We start from the raw sequence: 24,670 nt of genomic DNA, 5'->3' as shown, positions 1-24,670 counted from the left end.
AGAAGGAAGTTGAAAAAAATGAAAAAAACGACATACTAACCCCTTACGTTTTTTTTCAAAAATGACAAAATGAAAATCTGGCATTTTATGCCATTTTTGGATGCTTCTGGGGCCCCTGTTGAGTGTGTGTGAGGTTTCCCCTGTTTATTTGATCAGAAAAGTGCATTAGAAGCAAGTTGAAAAAACTGAAAAAAACGACATACTAACCCCTTACGTTTTTTTTCAAAAATCACCGCCCTGAAAATCTGGCATTTTATGCCATTTTTGGATGCTTCTGGTGCCCCTGTTGAGTGTGTGTGAGGTTTCCCCTCTTTATTTGACCAGAAAAGTGCATTAGAAGCAAGTTGAAAAAACTGAAAAAAACGACATACTAACCCCTTATGTTTTTTTTCAAAAATCACCGCCCTGAAAATCTGGTATTTTATGCCATTTTTGGATGCTTCTGGGGCCCCTGTTGAGTGTGTGTGAGGTTTCCCCTGTTTATTTGATCAGAAAAGTGCATTAGAAGCAAGTTGAAAAAACTGAAAAAAACGACATACTAACCCCTTACGTTTTTTTTCAAAAATGACAAAATGAAAATCTGGCATTTTATGCCATTTTTGGATGCTTCTGGGGCCCCTGTTGAGTGTGTGTGAGGTTTCCCCTGTTTATTTGATCAGAAAAGTGCATTAGAAGCAAGTTGAAAAAACTGAAAAAAACGACATACTAACCCCTTACGTTTTTTTTCAAAAATCACCGCCCTGAAAATCTGGCATTTTATGCCATTTTTGGATGCTTCTGGGGCCCCTGTTGAGTGTGTGTGAGGTTTCCCCTGTTTATTTGATCAGAAAAGTGCATTAGAAGGAAGTTGAAAAAAATGAAAAAAACGACATACTAACCCCTTACGTTTTTTTTCAAAAATGACAAAATGAAAATCTGGCATTTTATGCCATTTTTGGATGCTTCTGGGGCCCCTGTTTAGTGTGTGTGAGGTTTCCCCTGTTTTATTCACCAGAAAAGTGCATTAGAAGCAAGTTGAAAAAAATGAAAAAAACGACATACTAACCCCTTACGTTTTTTTTCAAAAATCACCGCCCTGAAAATCTGGCATTTTATGCCATTTTTGGATGCTTCTGGGGCCCCTGTTGAGTGTGTGTGAGGTTTCCCCTGTTTATTTGGTCAGAAAAGTGCATTAGAAGCAAGTTGAAAAAACTGAAAAAAACGACATACTAACCCCTTAGGTTTTTTTTCAAAAATCACCGCCCTGAAAATCTGGCATTTTATGCCATTTTTGGATGCTTCTGGGGCCCCTGTTGAGTGTGTGTGAGGTTTCCCCTGTTTATTTGATCAGAAAAGTGCATTAGAAGGAAGTTGAAAAAAATGAAAAAAACGACATACTAACCCCTTACGTTTTTTTTCAAAAATCACCGCCCTGAAACTCTGGCATTTTATGCCATTTTTGGATGCTTCTGGGGCCCCTGTTGAGTGTGTGTGAGGTTTCCCCTGTTTTATTCACCAGAAAAGTGCATTAGAAGCAAGTTGAAAAAAATGAAAAAAACGACATACTAACCCCTTAGGTTTTTTTTCAAAAATGACAAAATGAAAATCTGGCATTTTATGCCATTTTTGGATGCTTCTGGGGCCCCTGTTGAGTGTGTGAGAGGTTTCCCCTGTTTTATTCACCAGAAAAGTGCATTAGAAGCAAGTTGAAAAAAATGAAAAAAACGACATACTAACCCCTTAGGTTTTTTTCAAAAATGACAAAATGAAAATCTGGCATTTTATGCCATTTTTGGATGCTTCTGGGGCCCCTGTTGAGTGTGTGTGAGGTTTCCCCTGTTTATTTGACCAGAAAAGTGCATTAAAAGCAAGTTGAAAAAAATGAAAAAAACGACATACTAACCCCTTACGTTTTTTTTCAAAAATCACCGCCCTGAAAATCTGGCATTTTATTCCATTTTTGGATGCTTCTGGGGCCCCTGTTGAGTGTGTGTGAGGTTTCCCCTGTTTATTTGATCAGAAAAGTGCATTAGAAGCAAGTTGAAAAAAAAGAAAAAAACGACATACTAACCCCTTACGTTTTTTTTTCAAAAATCACCGCCCTGAAAATCTGGCATTTTATGCCATTTTTGGATGCTTCTGGGGCCCCTGTTGAGTGTGTGTGAGGTTTCCCCTGTTTATTTGATCAGAAAAGTGCATTAGAAGCAAGTTGAAAAAAATGAAAAAAACGACATACTAACCCCTTAGGTTTTTTTTCAAAAATGACAAAATGAAAATCTGGCATTTTATGCCATTTTTGGATGCTTCTGGGGCCCCTGTTGAGTGTGTGTGAGGTTTCCCCTGTTTATTTGACCAGAGAAGTGCATTAGAAGCAAGTTGAAAAAAATGAAAAAAACGACATACTAACCCCTTAGGTTTTTTTTCAAAAATGACAAAATGAAAATCTGGCATTTTATGCCATTTTTGGATGCTTCTGGGGCCCCTGTTGAGTGTGTGTGAGGTTTCCCCTGTTTATTTGATCAGAAAAGTGCATTAGAAGCAAGTTGAAAAAAATGAAAAAAACGACATACTAACCCCTTACGTTTTTTTTCAAAAATCACCGCCCTGAAACTCTGGCATTTTATGCCATTTTTGGATGCTTCTGGGGCCCCTGTTGAGTGTGTGTGAGGTTTCCCCTGTTTTATTCACCAGAAAAGTACATTAGAAGCAAGTTGAAAAAAATGAAAAAAAACGACATACTAACCCCTTAGGTTTTTTTTCAAAAATGACAATGAAAATCTGGCATTTTATGCCATTTTTGGATGCTTCTGGGGCCCCTGTTGAGTGTGTGTGAGGTTTCCCCTGTTTATTTGACCAGAAAAGTGCATTAGAAGCAAGTTGAAAAAAATGAAAAAAACGACATACTAACCCCTTACGTTTTTTTTCAAAAATCACCGCCCTGAAACTCTGGCATTTTATGCCATTTTTGGATGCTTCTGGGGCCCCTGTTGAGTGTGTGTGAGGTTTCCCCTGTTTTATTCACCAGAAAAGTGCATTAGAAGCAAGTTGAAAAAAATGAAAAAAACGACATACTAACCCCTTACGTTTTTTTTCAAAAATCACCGCCCTGAAAATCTGGCATTTTATGCAATTTTTGGATGCTTCTGAGGCCCCTGTTGAGTGTGTGTGAGGTTTCCCCTGTTTATTTGATCAGAAAAGTGCATTAGAAGCAAGTTGAAAAAACTGAAAAAAACGACATACTAACCCCTTACGTTTTTTTTCAAAAATCACCGCCCTGAAAATCTGGCATTTTATGCCATTTTTGGATGCTTCTGGGGCCCCTGTTGAGTGTGTGTGAGGTTTCCCCTGTTTATTTGATCAGAAAAGTGCATTAGAAGGAAGTTGAAAAAAATGAAAAAAACGACATACCAACCCCTTACGTTTTTTTTCAAAAATGACAAAATGAAAATCTGGCATTTTATGCCATTTTTGGATGCTTCTGGGGCCCCTGTTGAGTGTGTGTGAGGTTTCCCCTGTTTTATTCACCAGAAAAGTGCATTAGAAGCAAGTTGAAAAAACTGAAAAAAACGACATACTAACCCCTTACGTTTTTTTTCAAAAATCACCGCCCTGAAAATCTGGCATTTTATGCCATTTTTGGATGCTTCAGGGGCCCCTGTTGAGTGTGTGTGAGGTTTCCCCTGTTTATTTGACCAGAAAAGTGCATTAGAAGTAAGTTGAAAAAAATGAAAAAAACGACATACTAACCCCTTACGTTTTTTTTCAAAAATGACAAAATGAAAATCTGGCATTTTATGCCATTTTTGGATGCTTCTGGGGCCCCTGTTGAGTGTGTGTGAGGTTTCCCCTGTTTATTTGATCAGAAAAGTGCATTAGAAGGAAGTTGAAAAAAATGAAAAAAACGACATACTAACCCCTTACGTTTTTTTTCAAAAATGACAAAATGAAAATCTGGCATTTTATGCCATTTTTGGATGCTTCTGGGGCCCCTGTTGAGTGTGTGTGAGGTTTCCCCTGTTTTATTCACCAGAAAAGTGCATTAGAAGCAAGTTGAAAAAACTGAAAAAAACGACATACTAACCCCTTACGTTTTTTTTCAAAAATCACCGCCCTGAAAATCTGGCATTTTATGCCATTTTTGGATGCTTCAGGGGCCCCTGTTGAGTGTGTGTGAGGTTTCCCCTGTTTATTTGACCAGAAAAGTGCATTAGAAGTAAGTTGAAAAAAATGAAAAAAACGACATACTAACCCCTTACGTTTTTTTTCAAAAATGACAAAATGAAAATCTGGCATTTTATGCCATTTTTGGATGCTTCTGGGGCCCCTGTTGAGTGTGTGTGAGGTTTCCCCTGTTTATTTGATCAGAAAAGTGCATTAGAAGGAAGTTGAAAAAAATGAAAAAAACGACATACTAACCCCTTACGTTTTTTTTCAAAAATGACAAAATGAAAATCTGGCATTTTATGCCATTTTTGGATGCTTCTGGGGCCCCTGTTGAGTGTGTGTGAGGTTTCCCCTGTTTTATTCACCAGAAAAGTGCATTAGAAGCAAGTTGAAAAAACTGAAAAAAACGACATACTAACCCCTTACGTTTTTTTTCAAAAATCACCGCCCTGAAAATCTGGCATTTTATGCCATTTTTGGATGCTTCAGGGGCCCCTGTTGAGTGTGTGTGAGGTTTCCCCTGTTTATTTGACCAGAAAAGTGCATTAGAAGTAAGTTGAAAAAAATGAAAAAAACGACATACTAACCCCTTACGTTTTTTTTCAAAAATGACAAAATGAAAATCTGGCATTTTATGCCATTTTTGGATGCTTCTGGGGCCCCTGTTGAGTGTGTGTGAGGTTTCCCCTGTTTATTTGATCAGAAAAGTGCATTAGAAGCAAGTTGAAAAAACTGAAAAAAAACGACATACTAACCCCTTACGTTTTTTGTCAGAAATCACCGCCCTCAAACACTGTATGTATGTATATATGTATGTCTGTATGTACCTATATGTATATGTACTATACGTATGTATGTATGTATGTATGCTATGTATGTGTGTACCTATATGTATATGTACGTATGTATGTGTGTGTGTATGTATACATATGATTGTACATTTATACATATCTATACATATACGTATGTATGTACATGGCATGGTGTATAGAAAAACACACATATCATCGTGATGTAAACATTTCCCTGTAGAGCGTTGCCGTAGTTACCACTGAGGCCTCTTTCGTTTTATTCGCCTGTAATGTGATGAACCTACACAGGTCAATAAAAATGCAATTATTATCATTGTCGCTACTTGCTCACATTAATCACTGCATGCGATCCCACAGGATCTGCTCAGTGCTCTCAAGTCCGAACTTGGGGGTCTCTTTGAGAGTCTCATCGTGGCCTTGATGACCACGCCCGTCCTGTATGATGCTACCTTACTGCACAAGGCCATCAAGGTAAAGTCACACAGCCCTGGAAGCTTAAGAAGAGTTAGCAGTGCATGTGATTGTCATCCCCAAGGCAAAACTTCTCATAGGCTGTCAAAAATGCTAATGAGGTCTGAATGTATAAGAACAATAATGCTAAAAGCAGGAGGCATTTTGAAAGCAGTGCAATTGCTTCCTAATGAAAAGTGGCAAGTGGAAATATGTTTTTTCTTCCCCTTTGAATCACGTCGTCATGCGTGACAGCCATTCAGTGGGAAAGCTTTTTTTTTTGAAAGCGAGTTAGTTGTCTTTCATGTCTGCACAAGTGACTCACCGGGGTGCATCTCTTCCTAAGAACATCAATTCTCGTTTGCTAAATGTGGAACAAAAACTGAAACCTGTAACGTTCCATACAGTATCCTCTCCAGCTGATTGGTTAAGGCTGGATGTGCATCAAAGTGTCTTAGCAGTGGCACCTGGAAACCACTGTGGCTTGAAACCTTCCATGACTTAAATCTGGGTGGGCGTTGCTTTTCTACGTCAACAACGTCACTCGGTTCTTTCCACCATGGTTCTTTTCACACCTCGGTGACAATTGGACATTTGTGAAAAAATGAGCTATGTGAGTCACATCTGTGAAACCTTCATCACCTTCATATTCTCATTACATCTTTTACTGTTACTATGGTTTTTTTAACGGTCAAGTCTAAAAAATAAAGTTTAATAAATGTAGAAAAAAGGGAAAAAAATTTGAAAAAAGTAGAGGGGAAAAATAGGAAAATATTTGGGAAAACATTTGGGAAAAATTGTAAAAAAAAAACATGAAAAAATGTAATATTTGAGGGACATCTGTGAAATGAATAATCTTCATTCACATTACATGTAAGTTATGTGTTAATAGCAACTGTTTTTTAAACTTCCTGTTAAAACATTAAAAAAAATTTAATGAAAAAAAATTAAGAGTTAAAAAAGTGAAAAAAATGAAAAATTAAAAATGTAAAATGTAAAGAGCTCTATGGGTCACATGTGTGAAACCAATCATATTAGTCGTACTCAATACATGAATATGTGTAAGAGTGATTTACAGTTATCTTTTTTTATCTTTTTCAGTTAAAAAAGGCAAAAATAAATAAATAAATAAAAATAAAAAAATACTGAAATGAAAAAAGAAAAAAATGTAAATAACTGTCAAAGATTAAATAAGTATATAAAAAATGAATCAATGTCAAAAATAATGCAGAAAAATATTTAAAATAAAAGGAGAAAAAATATATAATATGTATAATATAATATATATATAATATGCGAGGGACTGATCTGTAAATCAACGTTATTAGCAGTCCTTATTACAGGAGTGTTAAAAACAGAAAACGAAAGAGGCCATCAGTGACGAGGAATACGACGTCACGATAGACGAGATTTGACAGCGTGCGGAAAGATGGTTGCTGTCTCAGAGAGCAGACAAGTCAGTTCATCGTACAACACCATCAACCCACCAATTGAGTTTCTTCTGGGGGTTGCCGTGGCAACTTGGCCCGCTTACATCAACTTGGGAAAATTGGCACCAGGCTCTTTTTTTTAAATAAAGATGGAGTCATAAAAACCGTGCTGGTGCCTGTTCTGCTCCCGCTGACTTCATCTCCTTCTCGCTCGTTCTTTGGCTTTCAGGGCGTCGGCACTGATGACGATGTGCTGATTGAGATCTTGGCCTCTAGGAGCGGCCGGCACATTAGAGACGTCGTTAACGTCTACAAGAAAGGTGACTTGATGGATGAACACGCTTCTTTCCTGGGGGGTTGCTTTGTTTTTCACTACACCCGCCGCTCTTACAGCGATCAACAGAACAAAACACATAATAAAAGCTCTTATTAACACCCAAACCCCTGCAGTCATGTACGGACGTGGAAGCGATTGTTACTACGCTCCGACCTGGAAACTGACAACATAATGATAAAAAATCGTGAATTTTCATAAATTCATACCGAGAGGCTACTGAACTTCCACATCAGCTGTACAAGGTGTGTCTGAAAAGTTCCAGGTTTTGTCCCAGGTCCAGACCACCAGCCAGCATATCTGCAAAGAGATCTAATAGATTTAGTATTATGTTTTCCCTCGCTCATAAACGCATCATAACTCTGGCTGTCAATTAATTAAAGGGGACCCATAAATGTAGTTAGAATGTTAAACCATTTTTAACTTTTCACAAATGCGTCATGATCAGTTATGCAATTTAGACAATTACACAATTCCCTTGCCACAGATAGATTATAGTCCTGTGGGAAAAAAACAATGTGTGTAGTTGGTTTGAATGAATTAGCAGTTGAATGGATTTATTGATATATTTGTCACGTTTTGGCTCATTTTGAGGTCGAAATATTCTTCTTCCAGATGATTGAACATGAGAGTAGAAGGACTACCTCCAAGTATACTAGATAGTATAGTGTGTGGAGGAATGTATTTGTGTGTTACATGAACATGTATGACTAATATATTAAAGGCTGGAATAAACATAAATAACATCTCTATCTGGCAGCGTCCATCAAAATTGAGCCTTGTTATCTTTTGGGCATTTTTCATATATCTGTACCCAATGCCGCATCAACGAGTTTGCATGTTTCAAGCTGCTGTTGTTTTTCCCGGCAGAGTTTGGCAACAAGCTGGAGAAAGACATCTGCAGCGACACCTCGGGACACTATCAGAAGCTTCTGGTGATCCTCCTGCAGGTACGCATAAGCGCCAAGGTTCCTCTCCTAAACAACCAAAAGCCTCCGCTGACGCCATTACAAAGTCATGAGGGGTTTGAGAAGGCAGGAAGCTTCCTTTCTCGACAGAAATGCAATCATCTCGCTGGCGACACTCGAGCCAATAATGTGATATTTAGTTACCCGCCTTGAGACGGAGGGGGGGCGGGGGCCCTTAGCTCACCGGGTTTCCATCTCAGGTGACCCACTTTGGACCGCAAAGGTATACACCAGAGAAATTAGTCTTAAATTCATGCAGGCATGTGCACAGATGCCTGCATGAATGCACCCTCGGGGTGCTCAAACTTTACCCTGCATGAAAAAACGGCCATTTTTTTCATTCATTAAGAATAACAATGACTCAATGAATGTTTTGATGCATGACCATTTTGATTCATTTTTTTAACCAATAATTATATTGTCTAATATTTTATAGATATTTTTACAAAAATCTAATTTACAGAATAATATTATGCTGTATTTCTAGTTCTATATTATAAAATTAGAATTAGAAGAATAAATTGATAATACGGTGGTCAAGTGGTTAGCGCACAGGAGGAGACCAGGGTTCAATTCCACCCTCGGCCATCTCTGTGTGGAGTTTGCATGTTCTCCCCGTGCATGCGTGGGTTTTCTCCGGGTACTCCGGTTTCCTCCCACATTCCAAAAACATGCTAGGTTAATTAGCGACTCCAAATTGTCCATAGGTATGAATGTGAGTGTGAATGGTTGTTTGTCTATATGTGCCCTGTGATTGGCTGGCGACAGCTGGGATAGGCTCCAGCAACCTCAGAAAATGAATGAATGAATGAATAAAATTGATAATACCACGTAGCTGTGATTTGTGACACTCCCAAGCGCTCCTGAGGACTTCCAGATCCGTAGGTCGGCGTTTAATGAGTGTGGACAATCTGCAGTCTCTATAAGGAAAAGTGCAAATCCATACTATTGCAAATGTTAGTCAGCTAATAAATAATAAACACAAGCTGTAGTATTGTACATCTGTAACAAAGGACATCTTACATTGGGAGAATTAATTCATATTTTAGTTTTTAAGAAAAAACATGCAGGCAGGAAGCCATCACAACACCAAAGTCTATTTTGAGACTAAAGTGTTCATGTTAAAGGGTGAATAAAGTTGTAGGATTGCGATGAAAATGTCAAATGTTACACATTTACAAGCATATTACATATTATTGTAATGTTAAATAAAAATGCATCATGCATCAAATCATATTTCACCTGAATTGTCATCATCACGCCTTGTGGGCCCAACACGTTTTTTTTTTCCTCCTGTTTTTCTCTTGCTGCTGTGAAGGGGAGCAGGGAGGAAGGAGTCGACGAGGCAAAGATCGAGAAAGATGCAAAGGTATGAATATTATCTATTCCACACACACACACACACACACACACACACACACACACACACACACACACACACACAGCAGCTTTGTAGAAGGTGTTGCTGGCAGCCACATCGAAGCATAGCCTCCTGGGAAATGTGGTTTTTCTACGTCTGGAACATTCACACCATGAAAATTGTCTTATTAGCCAATGTGGAGGACAAACAAATGGGAAATTCCTTAATGTCAAGGGTAGGCTAAGCTAGGCTACGTGGGCGCCGTCTGTCGTTAATAAGATTTTAGTAACATGACGACGCGAGTCAATGGATGTCACGGGTCAACTTACACGCTAACAAGCTAGCTAGCGACCTCTCTGGCACTCATCAGCTCTTTTTAATAACAAATTGTATTTAATAAAGAATTGTACTCCTACAGGCCGACTTCTTTAAGCTGACATAAGCGGTTGTCGACATAAGCAAAACTCAACTCATCATGGACAAGGGAGACAATAAAGAGTTTTACAAAGTAATTTTATTGCCTCTCACACAAAAAAAACAACATGTAAAAGATGTTGATGGGATGGGGCGTTTAAAAGAGTTGGAAAAAGTATGAAGTCGGTCCGCATAAACGGGTCGTCGACATAAACAGTGTTCCGCTGCACTCTGTTTGTTTGTTTTGACAGGACTTATACGCAGCAGGCGAAGGCAAATTTGGCACAGATGAGGAGAAATTCATCACAATCCTCGGCAACAGGAGCGCAGAACATCTCCGAAAAGGTAAAGGGAGAACATCTGTGTAATAATGAACCGTCTGTACCGGTGGTTCTGCACTTGTTTGGCGTGGGAATCGCACCATGAACCTTTGACATGCTTAAGCAAATCCGCTAGCTCAGTGCTAACAATCCCATATACGTATGTACTAGCTCATGCAGTAACCCAAATCATCGGTCAATGTACAACCTTTCTGACTGTTATTACAGTCAGAAAAATACATATTTGCAAAAAACACAGGTATATTACTTGTGTACTGTTGATTATTGTATAATACTACACGTATGTACCATAAGGTAGCACATTTAGCTGCAGGTTGGACTTGTAAAAAACTCAGGAAGATATGATTTTGATGGATGCTGATAGGAGATTTTAGACTAAAAACACAAAAAAACGCGGCCATCATTTTTATCAAAAGTCTGATACGCCGATATGCGGTCATGTAGCATTTGTTAGCATCTACGTGTGTACTGTGTGCAGTGTTTGAGGCCTACAAGAAGCTGTGCGGCTCCGACATCGAGGACAGCATTGAGGGCGAGACCACTGGGAATCTGGAGAACTTGCTGCTAGCCGTCGGTACAAAGAAATTAGAAATGAACCCTCTGCTAACATCATAATTCATATCCATGTTTTATCCTCCACAGTGAAATGCACCAGGAGCGTGCCAGCTTTTTTTGCCGAGTCGCTGTACAGATCAATGAGGGTGCGTTCAGTGTTGTCTGTCTTTCTCTGTGTGTGCCACTTAAAGCACGGGTGTCATTTGGGGGCCCCCAGCTCATTTATTATTCTCAGTGTCAAATTTTACATATAAAAAAACTCAACATGGGCTGCATTAAAACAATACACAAAAAACTAGGACGGCAGGAAATGGCCCAAATACTCAAAAAATGGCAGCTGAAAACCAAAATGGCCGACTTCCTGTATAGGCCAGAGATTGTTTGTGGCACCGAATAACTAAGATAGTCAGAAAAGTGCATTAGAAGCAAGTTGAAAAAAACAGAAAAAACGACTTACGTTTTTTTGTAAAAAATTACGGCCCTCAAACTCTGCATTTTATGCCATTTTTGGATGCTTCTGGGGCCCCTGTTGAGTGTGTGAGGTTTCCCCTGTTTTTTTGACCAGAAAAGTGCATTAGAAGCAAGTTGAAAAAAACGCAATTTTTTGTCAAAAATCACAAAATTCAAACACTGGTTTTTTATGCCATTTTTGGATGCTTCTGGGGCCCCTGTTGAGTGTGTGTGAGGTTTCCCGTTTTTTCTGGACCAGAAAAGTTCATTAGAAGCAAGTAGAAAAAAAAAGAAAAAAAAAAAAAACGACATTTTTGTCAAAAATCAAAAATTCTAACACTGGCATTTTATGCCATTTTTGGATGCTTCTGGGGCCCCTGTTGAGTGTGTGTGAGGTTTCCCGTTTTTTTTACCAGAAAAGTGCATTAGAAGGAAGTTGAAAAAAACAACAACAAAAAAAAAACACATACTAACCCCTTACGTTTTTTGTCAAAAATCACCGCCCCCAAACTCTGGCATTTTATGCCATTTTTGGATGCTTCTGTGGCCCCTGTTGAGTGTGTGTGAGGTTTTCCCGTTTTTTCTGGACCAGAAAAGTGCATTAGAAGCAAGTTGAAAAAACTGAAAAAAACGACATACTTACATTTTTTTTGTCTAAAATAAAAAAACATGTAAGTCAGCTCTTAAAAGCAACTCTTCTGAGCTATTTTCATCATCCTTATATCTGTTCCAACAAATGTACTTTAGTAGTACCAGCCATTTAATTAGATCATTAAACAGAAGAAACCAATGTGGTCTAATCATTTTTTCCATGACTGCAGTTGTGCTATGCTAATTTAGGGTGCAGGAGGTAGAGCGAGGAAAACTCATGAAAAATAGAAGAGGGGACATCCTTCTGCTGTAGCCATGCCGCTAGCAAACTGTGGGATGGATGCCAGATCCCCTGGGTCATGTGACTCAGTTTTTATTCTTAAAAAAAACGTGGGACAGATTCCTTGCAGGAAAAGTCCCTATTTTAAATATCAAGCTGATTTAAATAAACGTTTATAATTATATAATATAATTATAATATTTTTTTTGGGGGGGGTGTGTGTTCTGTATACACGTGCTGGTAAAGCTCAAGTAATTTAATAGCCAAAATAATTGACCCACATACGTAGCCTTCTATGTTTGGATGAAATATACGTATGTTCTTACTGATACTGTTAGCCTGATGACTACACTGCAGGAACCTCTGTTGCACGCCGTTAGCCAGCCATCTGGATGCTACATAGAACGTACACTTCATTTAATCGACTGCGTGTGTTTTTATAGCGTGCCGGGACAGATGACGACACCCTGATGAGGATCATGGTGTCCAGGAGCGAGGTGGACATGTTGGACATCAAGGCGTGTTTCAAGGAGACATACGGAACCTCACTTTACACCACCATCCAGGTAGGCTTCTATTTCTGTATTTATAGACCCCGCCCCCTTCCCCAGCGGCACTCCGAAACACATTTAAAGCTTTAAACGTGGTCTTGATGGTCCAAATTTCGCAAACAAGCTTCAGCTCCATACATTACGTTTAGCTATCAATGCAGGAACTAGTCTGGCTGGGCGTCAAAGAAACAGAAAGTGAAAAGTGATCAACAGAATATTAATATTTCACGTCTAAATCAGTCCCAGTCTGGCACATGGCTTTTAAATATGCCATACGGTGTCGTCCATATGTCCATATAAGTAGAATAATGACACGTAAACATTCCTCCTTACGCCGTCTGCTCAGGTTTAGCAGCAAAAACACAACAATGTGACAGTTTGGAATAAACACTTTTTTTTTTCTTTCTGGAGGTGCGACGCTTGCTTTCTTTTCGAAGCGTCTGTGCTCACGGCGTCCAGAAAGAAAATCATAAACATTCATCAACGTAGCAGTGCCTCAGAACACGCAACCCGGTCTCTTTGAATCAATCATATATGTTTTTAAGAGCAGACGGTGGGGACGAATATTTGAATGTCATTTCACTTTATGTGATATGGATGTCATCAACATGGCGGTATAGTTTAGTGTGGACTAGGTACAGTACGCATATGATATCTATATATATCTATATATATATATATATATATCATCAATGTAAATCAATGGTATGGTACATCACTAGCGTTGACACTGCTGCAATATTTACTTCCGTAAAGTAAACACTGTATTTAAGTTACAAAGTGTTCCAAAATCACTTTGCGTTCATATTAACATATCACATTTGTTTGGGAACGTGACACATAAAAAATGATATATGAAGAAGTTATGGTCAGCCATGTATTGCTAGTTGTATCGTATGGTGCGGTATCCCGAAATTCCCAGCAGCAGCCACTAGATGGCGCCTGAAACAAATGTTGCTCATATTTTGCATTTCCAAGAAAGATAATTTTCTTTAAAAACTTTATTTTGTAGAACTTTTTTATCACATAAAATCACATTGTGGGCTCAAAAAGAGTAAATTTGGAAAATTGCTTAAATTCAATGAAAACTAGCCCATTAAATGTGTTTGTGTGTGTGTGTTTGTGTGTGTATGCGCGCGCAGGAGGACACAACAGGAGACTACCAGAAGGCGTTACTGTACCTTTGTGGTGCTAATGATTGATGCCGGTTGTTGTGTTGCGTTGTTGTGTTGTGCTGCAGTGCCGAGTGATGCTGTGAGTTGTTGGTTGCTAGTGATGGACTTGACGTCGTAGTCGTCTCTTGTCCGACTTCTGACGCTTTGTGTTGTTTGATGTCTGACAGTTTAACGTGACGGTCATGTGATTCCAAATAAAAGCCTTATTATGGAATTATGATGGCGTATCACATGACAGAAAGCGACGTCTGAGTGGTTCATTCAGGGTGCGGCTGTCAATCATCAATAATTGAACGGCCGCAGAGGATTACACGTGTTACTTTCATTGTTGACTAAACGGGAGCCAGGCGACTTGGTGTACCGCAAGGTGGCAGCCCATGAGGGCGTGTGTGTGTGATGGTGGTTGGGGGGAGGATTTGGGGGGGTAACTTCAGCTAAAGTGAATCAGAGCAGCAAAGAAGTCTGGAATCTTTGTTTGGATTTCTATTTATTGTTTTGTTTTTTTTAAAAGGTAGGTTTGTTATGCTGTCAATCAAATTTGCAGGCTGTTGAAGGTCCGCCTTTTACTTTTTAATGTAACCGTGTTCATGTTTTGATAGTTTTTTTCAAAGTTTTTGATACATACTGTATTTATTGTGAAGCACCGTAACGTTAGACTTGTTTCATTAGCATGGTTGATTTTTACTGTAGTTAGTACTCTTGAGAGATGATAAAATAGGTTTTCAGTATTTGTATTAGTAGATAATAAACATTGTATAGTACTAACAGTTTAAAATGCTATGTGCATATAGTAGTAGTGTGCTAATAGTACTAGTTATTTCATTGTTTTCTTTTATATTAACAGTTGCAAATATGATATATATTTTACATTATATTACTACTGCACTATAAGGTGACGAGATGCAGTACTACTACTAATCATAATGATGATGATGATGAGTCCAGGTCTTCCTGCAGGTTTAAATGGCTCTTGTGAGCAACATGGTTGTGGTTCTGCTGCTGGCGTGTTTGTGCCAGCAGTTGGCGCTGGTGAGCGGCCACAAGCCCGCACAAACAGCAGACCAGCTGAGAGGCCAGAACGGGGACAAGAAGGAGACCAAAGCGTCCTTGCGTCCTTTAAAGGTGAGGCTGGTGGGCAAGGACAAGCGGGGGTGCAATTGGGCGGCGGCGGGTGAGGAGCAGGTCACCCTGATGGTCACCTGCACCCGGCGGGGGGGAGTCACCTTCAGCTGCCAGTATGCGGCGACGCCGTCGTCGTGTCCTCAGTACGCGTCCAATGTCGGACTGTACTGGAAGCAGATCGGACGACGACTCAAGCGGCATCGAGGTTTGTGTCGGGAGGGCGGAGCCCCGCTCAGGGCGAGGGTGTGCAAGGGCGCGCCCCGGGATGCTGACTTTAGATTGAGAGTGGTACAGAACACCCCCACGGAGGCCGCTCCCACCACCTCATCAGTGAAGTCCTGCATCCCTGAGAACAGGAAGCTGGCCCAGGAGTACTGCAGAGAATCCTGGTCCAGTTTTTGCACCTTCCTTTTTACGATGGTGCAAGGAGACGCTTGCAGGAAGTAGTCTGCTAACTCTAAGAGGTCTCTTCCTACCAATAAAACATCTCATGGTGGCCATGGAGGACTTTGGTACAGTACTGGGATTTCCTCTATTACCATGATACCCTAAATTAAACATTATTATTTCACATTGCGTATTTATTTAGCATGTATAGCTAGTGCACGTAGGTAGTTAAGGGTCTTAAGAAAGCACCTAGCTTGGCCCTAATTCTACCCCTATCCGTAACCCCATCCCAAACCCGAACTCAAGTCCCTAGACCAACCTCAAACCCAATAACCCTAGCACCTAACCACACTCCAAATACTAACCTTAGCCCTAATTCTACCCCAGCCATAACCCTACAACCTTACCCTTAACTCCACCCCTGGAACCCCACCCCCAAATCCTAGCTTAATTGATTTGGAACATCCTGTTTCTAAAAATAGCATCCTTACACTGCTAAAGTGGACCTTGGATATTGTGGGCTGTTTACTGGTGGCGGTCCCTGATTTGCCTGTGACAGGGTAGGGCGGGGCGGTGGTTTGGGGGGGGTGGGTGGTTAAGTGGACCAAACACAAGTTGTCGAGGCCACAATGTGCGGATTAAAGTTCCTGCGTATAAAGAGCTTTAGCTTGAGAAAAGTAGAACACATGAAGCAGCACAAATACCAAGTCATTGTTTGCACTGCTGACGATTTCCAAACACTAAAAGACAAACAACCTCAACCTCACCTTGGGGACCAGCAGCACGCCAACACGTTAGCCTGTAGCGTAGGACAGAGGGGGTGTTAGGCTCATTTAAGATAATGCTGATCAATACGAAATATTATGATGAATGAAATGGCATTTAACTGATAATGAAAACATCATAAAAAAAGATTAATCTACAAAAATGGGTGATAAATAAAAAGAGGGGTCAGTCTTGTATTCTACTAAATAGGATATCGGTTACTTAAATGTTATTTAGGAGGCAGTAGGCCATCAGTAGAAAGTCTTCCCACTGCCTAACTTAATGGAGCCGCAACATTTAATAACGACGCAACAGCGGCCCCCCACCTTAAAGACGGGTACTGCAGCTAGTAAAACTCAATAAAACGTGGATCAATCAAAACTAACCAAGTAAATATGTTCAAGTTAAGCTGTGAAAAATAAATAATGTTGGCTAAAAAGGGATTTTAACCTGCTTAAGTACTTTAAATATCAACACCCAGACAGCATGATTGCATCTTTTAGTGTGGAAGGGTCATGTTTAAACAATTACACAAATTAACTCCAAGAAGGTTTGAGTTCCACTTGGGAGCATCATAATAAATGGGATTAAAGAAAAACAGGAATTAATGAATTTAATGCATAAATTAAACGCGTCAGTGTTGTAGTTCAAAATAGTTGACAATTCCGTGCATGCATGGCGGTCGCGACACCTCGAGGGGGGGGTTACATTTTACACATGAACGCCTGAGGCGGTGCGAGTCGTCATCGCAACACGTCAAAACAAACATCACAAAGTCCGCTTACCTTGAGATGGCAGGAATCCTTGAGATGGCAGGAATCCTTGAGATGGAGACGGGCCGCCACCAGAGTTTCAATGAAGAAGCTGAAATCAATCTTTATTGACAATTTACTCACGCTCATGTCAGCACTTGGAAACAAAAATAACATTTCAAACATCGTCCCTCTGTCAATGTTTTACATCCAGATTTGTAAAAAAAATACAACACAGCCATTTTAATGGAATCCAACTTATCATGTGTTGAGTTATAACTGTTATATTTGTGTTCTGTGTTGTGTCCGACAGTTTTGGGTTGCCCTGAACGCATCATGGGGTTGGGTATGGGAAAAGCCATCGACGCTACGCAGTCCGTATCGGAAACGCAATCGGTTGTACGCATGCGCAGACCGCATCTACACCCGATTGGCCTATTTTTCGGCTTTGGATTTGTGCTACGTATGTGTAATCTATGTCATCCATTGGTCTATTTTACGGCATATAGCGTGAATATCCGGCAACAATATCAATAAATAAGTCTTCTTTTTGTGATTCCATATTTTTTTTTTTATAATCGAAATTTTTTTATGAAAAGATGCAGTGTTTGGATGGACGATATTTCTCTGTTTAGAAAAACAAAATTAGCTGAATCCTCTAGATCAGGGGTCGGCAACCTTTACTATGAAAAGAGCCATTTCACCCACTTGCCCACTAAAGAAAAATAGCCTGGAGCCGCAAAACGTTGTATGTTTAAAACAACATTGGAGGGAAAAAAAAAGACGAGTTGGAGTACTCTTGCTAGTACTGGAGATAAACTTTTGTTTTTAAATGAGCTCTAATTTATTTTTTAGAATCGTCAAATAACTCATTAATAATAATTAATAACTCAAAGTATTACTCATTTCCCTTCTAATTTCGCTTCATGCTCATTCAGTCACCAGTCAGAACTCAGTCAGGATGCATTCATGGTCTCACACAAAGTTGGATTTTTGTAAACTCATAACAAAGACGTGCATTTTCACCACACGGGTGCTAAAAAATATTCAAGCATTGCAAAGGGAGCCGCAACAAAGAGGCTGGAGAGCCACATGCGGCTCTGGAGCCGCGGGTTGCTGACCCCTGCTCTAGATTAATCCAAAACTTGACATTCAAATATGACCATGATTTATGTTTTACTTTATATGCGTTGTAATATTTGTATTTATTCATGTAGATTATATTTGACCGGATGTGACGTTCAAATGTGTGGCACATCTGCGTATGCGCTACGTGCTACATCCGCATGTTAGCGAAAAATTTGATTAAGAATCACTAAAATAACCCGTCACAATATATTGTAATTGACCATTTATGTTGCGCAGTACGTGAAAATCGTCGTAAAAAGTGATGTGGTCTTGCGCATGCGTAGAACCGATTGCGTTTTCGGGTTAGATCGAGTAGCAATTGTTGTTATGGGAAACCAGATTCCTTTGAAAAAGTACGAAATTTACGAGTTTTCTATGGTTCGTTCATCGCATTCGCACATCTCGACACTGTCGTACACCTTGTCGATTAACCACCTCCGCCTCTCTGCAAACGTTATAATACATACCGTAAATATGACCCTATGTTAATGTGGGCACTATGTCGCAATACATACAATTACAGTGTGGAAATATAGCCATACATCATTTAAATGTAAATGTATGGGCACAAAAGGTTGGCTAGTTTACTAGCTAATCTGTAGCCAAACATGGTGGTACCAAATATGAATATAATGAAGTTTTTTGCTTCATAAAGGTTAGAGTTCATATCTAAAAAGGGAAATATTACTACAAAGTGGAATAATATTAGTAACACTTCAATTTGTCAGACAAAACTGGTACACAGAACATCCCAGCTGTGTGAAAATGCTCTTAAACACTCTAAAAAAATTATTAAAAAATCAAATAATGGCATTTGTATACTTGATTCAACTCGACATGACACAAATAAATCCCAAATAAATCAAGAAGTTCAATTAGCCTAGCTTAATGTCTTCTTACAAGATAGCATTCTTAGACACTTGCTAGCTTGCTAGATTAGCAAGTTGCGGAAAGCAGAGGCCGTCGTTTCACATTTGAACATTTGTCACAGTATGCGTCGTGTCAACACCATCACATCCCATAATATCATAATATCATAATATCAATCCAATGGATAGATTGTCCTTTTTTTAAACATCAACAGCAGCAACTAGCATGAAGGTGCGTACATCACCCAGGATGCGTTAGCATCAGTTTCATCGCACAGAAAAACAAAACTTGAATACATTCGCTTCTTCTAAGGTGTATTCCATAAATGTATCCATATTTAACGTCATGATAGATTCATTAAAAAAAACAACAACAAACTAGCGGGTAGTTAACAAGCGCGTGCTAAAAACCACCTGAGATCTACGGTAAAAAATAGAATTTGGCTTGAGAAGAACAATTCTCCATTTTGTAAGTATCGTCACCGATGTAATTACATTGAATTGTTAAAAAAAGACATAAAATGTTACCAAAATGATATAAAGCAGATATTCTTTCACCTTATTCGTATTTTGAATGAAAATAATAATCGTTTTTGATTCATTTGTGGGAAAACCGATGTGATTGTTCTCCAAATAGTGACAGGTAAGGATGCTGGGATAAATCAGAGGATTCGGAATGTTGATGAATAACATAAAAAGCAAAGTTACGCATGTTTTTTCTTGAAATATTTATAGTTAGTTAAAAGTTTGATTCGCAGGCTGTGAAGTCACTCTTTGGTTAAACTGTATTTTATTTTGTAGTATGCAAATGGCGTGAATTGGTCATAAACTGGTTGTAGATGACCACAATGTATCACCAAGAGAGACCTCCTCCGCAACATTTATATCAATGTAAACGTAATACAGTAAACCTCGGATATATCGGATTCAATTGTTCCCACTGGTTTTGTCCGATATAAGCGAAATCCGTTATATGCGTATACCGGAAAATGTCCGTTTTACGCATATATCGGATTTATATCCGGTATATGCGTAAATCGGATTTTATCCGTTATAAAAAGGCACTTCCTTGTTCCTTTCCAATGTACCTGGACGCGCAGGCAACGCTGCAAACGCTGCAAATGACGTCGTATAGCGGCCTGTCACGATTCGGAGCGCCACGATGCGGCCATCCGATATATGCGAGGGAAATTTAATGGAAATGCATTGGAACGGGACTGGAGATTTTGTCCGAAATAGGCGAAATCCGTTATAAAAAAGCTGATATATGCAATGAATTTTTATTGGAAATGCATTACAGAAAAATTGGTTCTTTTTTATCTGTCCGTTGTGAGCGAATTTCCGATATATCAGAGTCCGATATATCCGAGGTTTACTGTACGCTAATGTCAACTTTTTGACTGACTTCAACTAAGGAAAATAACTTCATCAAAAATCAAAGAAACGATACAGTTTTTGGCCGATGAGGAGATCTGGAGCACGCTTATGAAGGCATTAAATTTGAACGTGATCCTCATAAAATTGTGACCCGTGTTCGCTGCACAAATGTTCGGACGGAAGGACGATGATGAATTTCAACGCTTGGAGTTGTGGCGAAATTTGCAGAAGCGTACAGCGTTATCAAAAATGCCTAAGCTAACAACACGATACTTCTAAAGAAGCGTAAGCGCGTCTCAGGGCGAAGCGTCCCTTTAAAAAGCAGTAAATGCCAAAGTTAAAGGCAACCAGTCTTTATGCAACGAGCGACCTTCTATTATTATTCATATTCATATTGTAAACATTGAAAGTCACGCTAGATACAGTCCGTCTATTTTTTTTCATTGGTGCCAACATGGTGCAAATACCAAACATTATTTGCGTCCGTTTTGATAAAGCAACAATAAGCAAGCCATCTCATTAGCACAGCCGTTAGCATGGCGTGGTTACCTTCATGTGACTACTTAGCGTCACGGTTGTGGTGAAATAGCGTCAAGTCCAGTTTGAGACCAATGTAAACAGAGAGGTGGCAGCCCATCCGGATCCAGACCGGCCCGGTTGGAGGAGCGGAAGTTTGATGTCCTGCGGAAAGGTCTTGGCCGAGGAAAGATGGAGATGAAAACAATCCACGGGCTCCCAAAGTTCTTCCTCATTTTCACTTCAGTTCAGTTCAGTCAGGTCCAAACTTTCACTACAGAAGAATCCTGAAAAACAAAAATGCAGCATTAATAAAGCAAAAGCAAAAAATACATTGATTTTTTTTAATAATTAGGTATTTATTTTACATTTATTTTTCTAATCCAATATTATAAAATAATAAAAATCATACTCTAACGCTGAAATATTATTGCAAGATTACAAAAATATATCTATTAAAATAGAAATGTGAAAAAAATCTACTTTGTGATAAACTCCTAATACTCTGAAATAAAGTTGCAAGATTAGAAAGATTACATTATTTTAATTGATCATTTTTTTAATATTTAAATTTGTAGGTATTCATTTATTAGTTACAATATATCATAATATTATAATGGCAATAATGTGAAAGCTAAAAAATGGCAGAATTCTTTTTTAAGAAGACTTTTTAATTCATAAATTTTGCATAATTTGTTAAAAAAAAATAATTTGATTAAAAATACATTATAATGAGAAAAGTCCTAATACTTTAAATTAAGTTGCAGGATTATGAAGACTTGATTGATTTTTTATTTATTTTATTTATTGACTCGTTTATTTATAAAAAAAATAAGTGTCATGAAAATGAAATATTTTGTAATTTATAATTTTTGTATTATTATATTTATATTATTGTAATTAAATTGAGCAAAAAGTTGACATTTTACGTGAATAAAGTTGTATTTTTAGATGTTACAAAAAATATATTTCAGGGGATTTAGATTTTTTTTTTTTTCAAGACAATGTTATCACATTTGGAGAATAAAGTTATGCCATAAGGTTCCATCAACCAAAAGTGGTGATATTATAGAAGTAGAAAAGAACCCTTTTAGTTGTGGTTATCAGCATATTAATATGAGAACGGTTAATATAACTACACAGAGTAGAAATTCCCGTCTTAAAGCAGATTGATGAAGACTTATATTTCAGTCCTTCGCCAGAGTTGCAGTAACGAATCAATGATGTGCTCGTAGAAACAAATAGATTCCTTTGGGCTCCGTGGAAAACTAAATTGCTTGTTAAGCGGACTTTTATTAGCGAGCAGCGATCCAAACAATCGAAACTCATTCCTCCTTCGCCTGTGCTCATCTCTTCTACGCCAGAGTGGAGAACTCACCGTGCGCCGCTTTAGCTCCAGCCGTCATGGCCGCTGTGGACAGGAAGAGAAATCAAATTCATGGATTACATTTTGGAATCACATCTCTCATCAATCGGTTATCAATCAGAATAATAATGTTGGAAAAAATGTATATATGCAAATATACAAATCATAATATAATGAAAATACATTGCATAAAAATAAAGTCAATATATATGAATAAATCTATTAAATTAAAAAAATTATATTGTACATAAATATGCATATACTTTGCAGTTGTTTAAAATATTTACCACAAGAATACTTGGAACTAAAATATTAAAATGTAAAAAATGTAAAATAAAATGTTACAAGAATAACATTTTCAATATTTTCTTGTAATTTAATGTCAACACATGACTATTTTGTGATATGTATTTCATACATAACAGTGACAATCAGGGATAAGTCATAACTCATTTTACGCCCCCCCCCCAATGGGCTTGCCATTGCGTGGTAATTCTAACATTGACTCCTTTACGATGACGACTTTATAGCTGGCCCTGTGTTAGCGTGCTAGAAAAGTGAAATACTAGCGACTACACAGCAGTATACGAACAGTATTCGTGCGTGTGAAACTGCTTTAAAACCTAAGATGGATTTCTCCTAAAAAATAACGTTGACTTTTAAAACATTAATGCCAGGCTTCTGCGGTCTTTTCATGGTGGTGTGATCCTTCTCTCGTGTACTCAGCAGCGCACGCAAGCCTCGATAAATCAACATAAAAAAAAAAACACGTTTGCAGCCATCCTTTGGCTGTGGAAACGTTCATGTCGTTCATCTTTACCAGGTGAGAGCCAGCAGAGGAAGAAACCAGAGTCTCCTCTTGCCTGCATTCCGCCTTAAATCATTGTGTGTGTGTGTGTGTGTGTGTGTGTGTGTGTAGAGTAATCCACCTTAAAATTCATGGATGTGCATTTTTCTACACACTGAATTTGAGAAAAATTAAGTAATATTTATTAATTTAAATATTTATTTAATATAAATTAATTTAAATATTTTTTATTTTTTAATTAAGTAATATTTTAACAATAATTTTTATGAGAATAAACTGGAAAAATAATTTCATTTTATTAATATGCTTTTTTTAGAGCTGTAGTATTAAGAGTAAAACAAAAACAAAGTTCTAATTTTTGGAAAAAGTTTAAAAGATTATGAGAATAAAGTAATATTATGTAAATATATATTTTTTAATATTATTTTTTTAATTAAAAAAACAGCAAAAATGGAAAGTCATTGCAACAAGACCGGTTTTTAAAATCTTTTAAAATTTTACAAAAATAAACTTGTAAAATTATGAGAAAAAATAATGCAGTTTTTGTACACAGAGTTGAAATATTACAGAAAAATGCTGTGTAGTTTGTACCATCTTAACATAAAGTTTCATGCTGTCATTTTGGAAAAATGTTAGGGCTGATTTTAGGACTCTGCTATGAAAAAAAAGAGAGGCTTCGCTACACATCTTAAAATAAATGCGTCCCAATTAGTCAGCTATATGAGGCATAAATTCGACCAGTTAGTTTTTCTGGAAAAACCCATGAAATGACTTGAAACAATCAGCATGCAAAGCCAAACCAAAACAAGCATGAAGATTAAAACCCAGCAAAGACATTTAGCATTCCACAGCGACGACCGTTCTCACCGTGATGTCGCTGTCGGAAGAAGAAAAGCCCTAAAAGAAGCCTGAAGAAAGACGCGTTAGAGGAGTGGATTAGTGGCGCTCCGCCTCAAACTGGAGGATTAGAAAGACGGCAAGTCAGTGAAAGATAAAAGTACCTGTGAGGAACCACAAACCACGGCTCTCCGTCACCAGTCGATGTGCCTCGGAGGAGCCGAGGCCCGCGGGAACCTGTTCATGGTGTCATAGGTCGGGATGCTAGCCGCACAAGACAACACGCAAACAGGAGGGGGGTTAACACCTTTTTGTTGATTAATTGGATTAACTCAAGCAGCAGGGCATCGTTAGATCACATCAACAAAGCAGCGTCAAGCCCAGTAAGAAGCTTTAAAGGTCCCATTTTATGGCAAATGCACTTTTTATTGTCCTTCTAAAAGCCATCAGCATCTTCATGAGCGGCAAACGTGAGAAACAGCTATCATCTTCCTCGCCTATTTGCTGTGCTTTTGGAAGAAGAGGCGCTCAAAAGCTCATTTTAAAAAAACAACAACAAAAGGAGGCTTCGCTACACATCTTTAAAAAAAAGCCTGACACAGTCAGCTTGGCGCTATAAGATTGATTTTTTTTCTAGCATGATGTTGAAAATGTGTAGTGTTAGCACCTTAGCGTCACGTGCTTTAACCCTCCTCTTGTGTTACATTTTAATGCATAAAAAGAATCACATAACATTTATTTATTGCATCAAGGCTTTTTGACTTTGTCAGGAAACTCTATTTCAACAAAAATAAAAACAAAATATAATAATATTTTTACTACATTTTAAAATGGTCTGGTTGAAATTATGACCACTGTATTGTGACCCGGTTCTAATAATATGACTATA

General features: G+C 38.4%; 3 protein-coding genes across 21 annotated transcripts in view; 2 read left to right on the top strand and 1 right to left on the bottom strand.

Annotated features, from left to right (window-relative positions):
• anxa5a (annexin A5a) overlaps positions 1-14,949 on the top strand; it is a 64,259-nt gene extending 49,310 nt beyond the window's left edge. For 3 of the 9 annotated variants that reach the window (XM_058065014.1, XM_058065013.1, XM_058065012.1), the window contains 8 exons: positions 5,313-5,426; positions 7,065-7,155; positions 8,040-8,119; positions 9,456-9,506; positions 10,163-10,256; positions 10,731-10,826; positions 10,895-10,953; positions 12,572-13,005. In XM_058065014.1, the coding sequence (XP_057920997.1) occupies positions 5,313-5,426; positions 7,065-7,155; positions 8,040-8,119; positions 9,456-9,506; positions 10,163-10,256; positions 10,731-10,826; positions 10,895-10,953; positions 12,572-12,769 (783 nt within the window). In that variant the 3' untranslated portion in view covers positions 12,770-13,005. Of the gene's footprint in view, positions 1-5,312; positions 5,427-7,064; positions 7,156-8,039; positions 8,120-9,455; positions 9,507-10,162; positions 10,257-10,730; positions 10,827-10,894; positions 10,954-12,571; positions 13,008-13,821; positions 14,202-14,811 lie in introns of those variants that run through there. The other 6 variants (XM_058065007.1, XM_058065008.1, XM_058065011.1 and 3 more) reach the window with 5 other exon arrangements.
• On the top strand, positions 14,678-15,547 carry fgfbp1a (fibroblast growth factor binding protein 1a). The gene has a single exon (XM_058065017.1). The coding sequence runs from the start codon at positions 14,818-14,820 to the stop codon at positions 15,421-15,423; it is 606 nt and encodes a 201-aa protein (XP_057921000.1). The 5' UTR covers positions 14,678-14,817; the 3' UTR covers positions 15,424-15,547.
• A 1,431-nt stretch (positions 15,548-16,978) lies between these two features.
• Positions 16,979-24,670, bottom strand: part of prom1a (prominin 1a) — a 55,185-nt gene continuing 47,493 nt past the window's right edge. For 8 of the 11 annotated variants that reach the window (XR_009126632.1, XR_009126639.1, XR_009126635.1 and 5 more), the window contains 4 exons: positions 23,946-24,045; positions 23,812-23,852; positions 22,149-22,181; positions 16,979-21,057 (listed from right to left, as the gene is read on the bottom strand). Coding sequence is in view for 2 of the 11 variants with exons in the window: in XM_058065003.1 (XP_057920986.1) it covers positions 22,160-22,181 (22 nt within the window). In the remaining 9 variants the exon portion in view is untranslated. The remainder of the gene's footprint in view (positions 21,058-22,148; positions 22,182-23,811; positions 23,853-23,945; positions 24,046-24,670) is intronic. The other 3 variants (XM_058065003.1, XM_058065005.1, XR_009126640.1) reach the window with 2 other exon arrangements.

Source organism: Doryrhamphus excisus, chromosome 2 (assembly GCF_030265055.1).
Source record: "Doryrhamphus excisus isolate RoL2022-K1 chromosome 2, RoL_Dexc_1.0, whole genome shotgun sequence".
Taxonomy (NCBI): domain Eukaryota; kingdom Metazoa; phylum Chordata; class Actinopteri; order Syngnathiformes; family Syngnathidae; genus Doryrhamphus; species Doryrhamphus excisus.
Note: the sequence above shows the minus strand (reverse complement) of the source record. Positions and strands in the feature narration are given on the sequence as shown.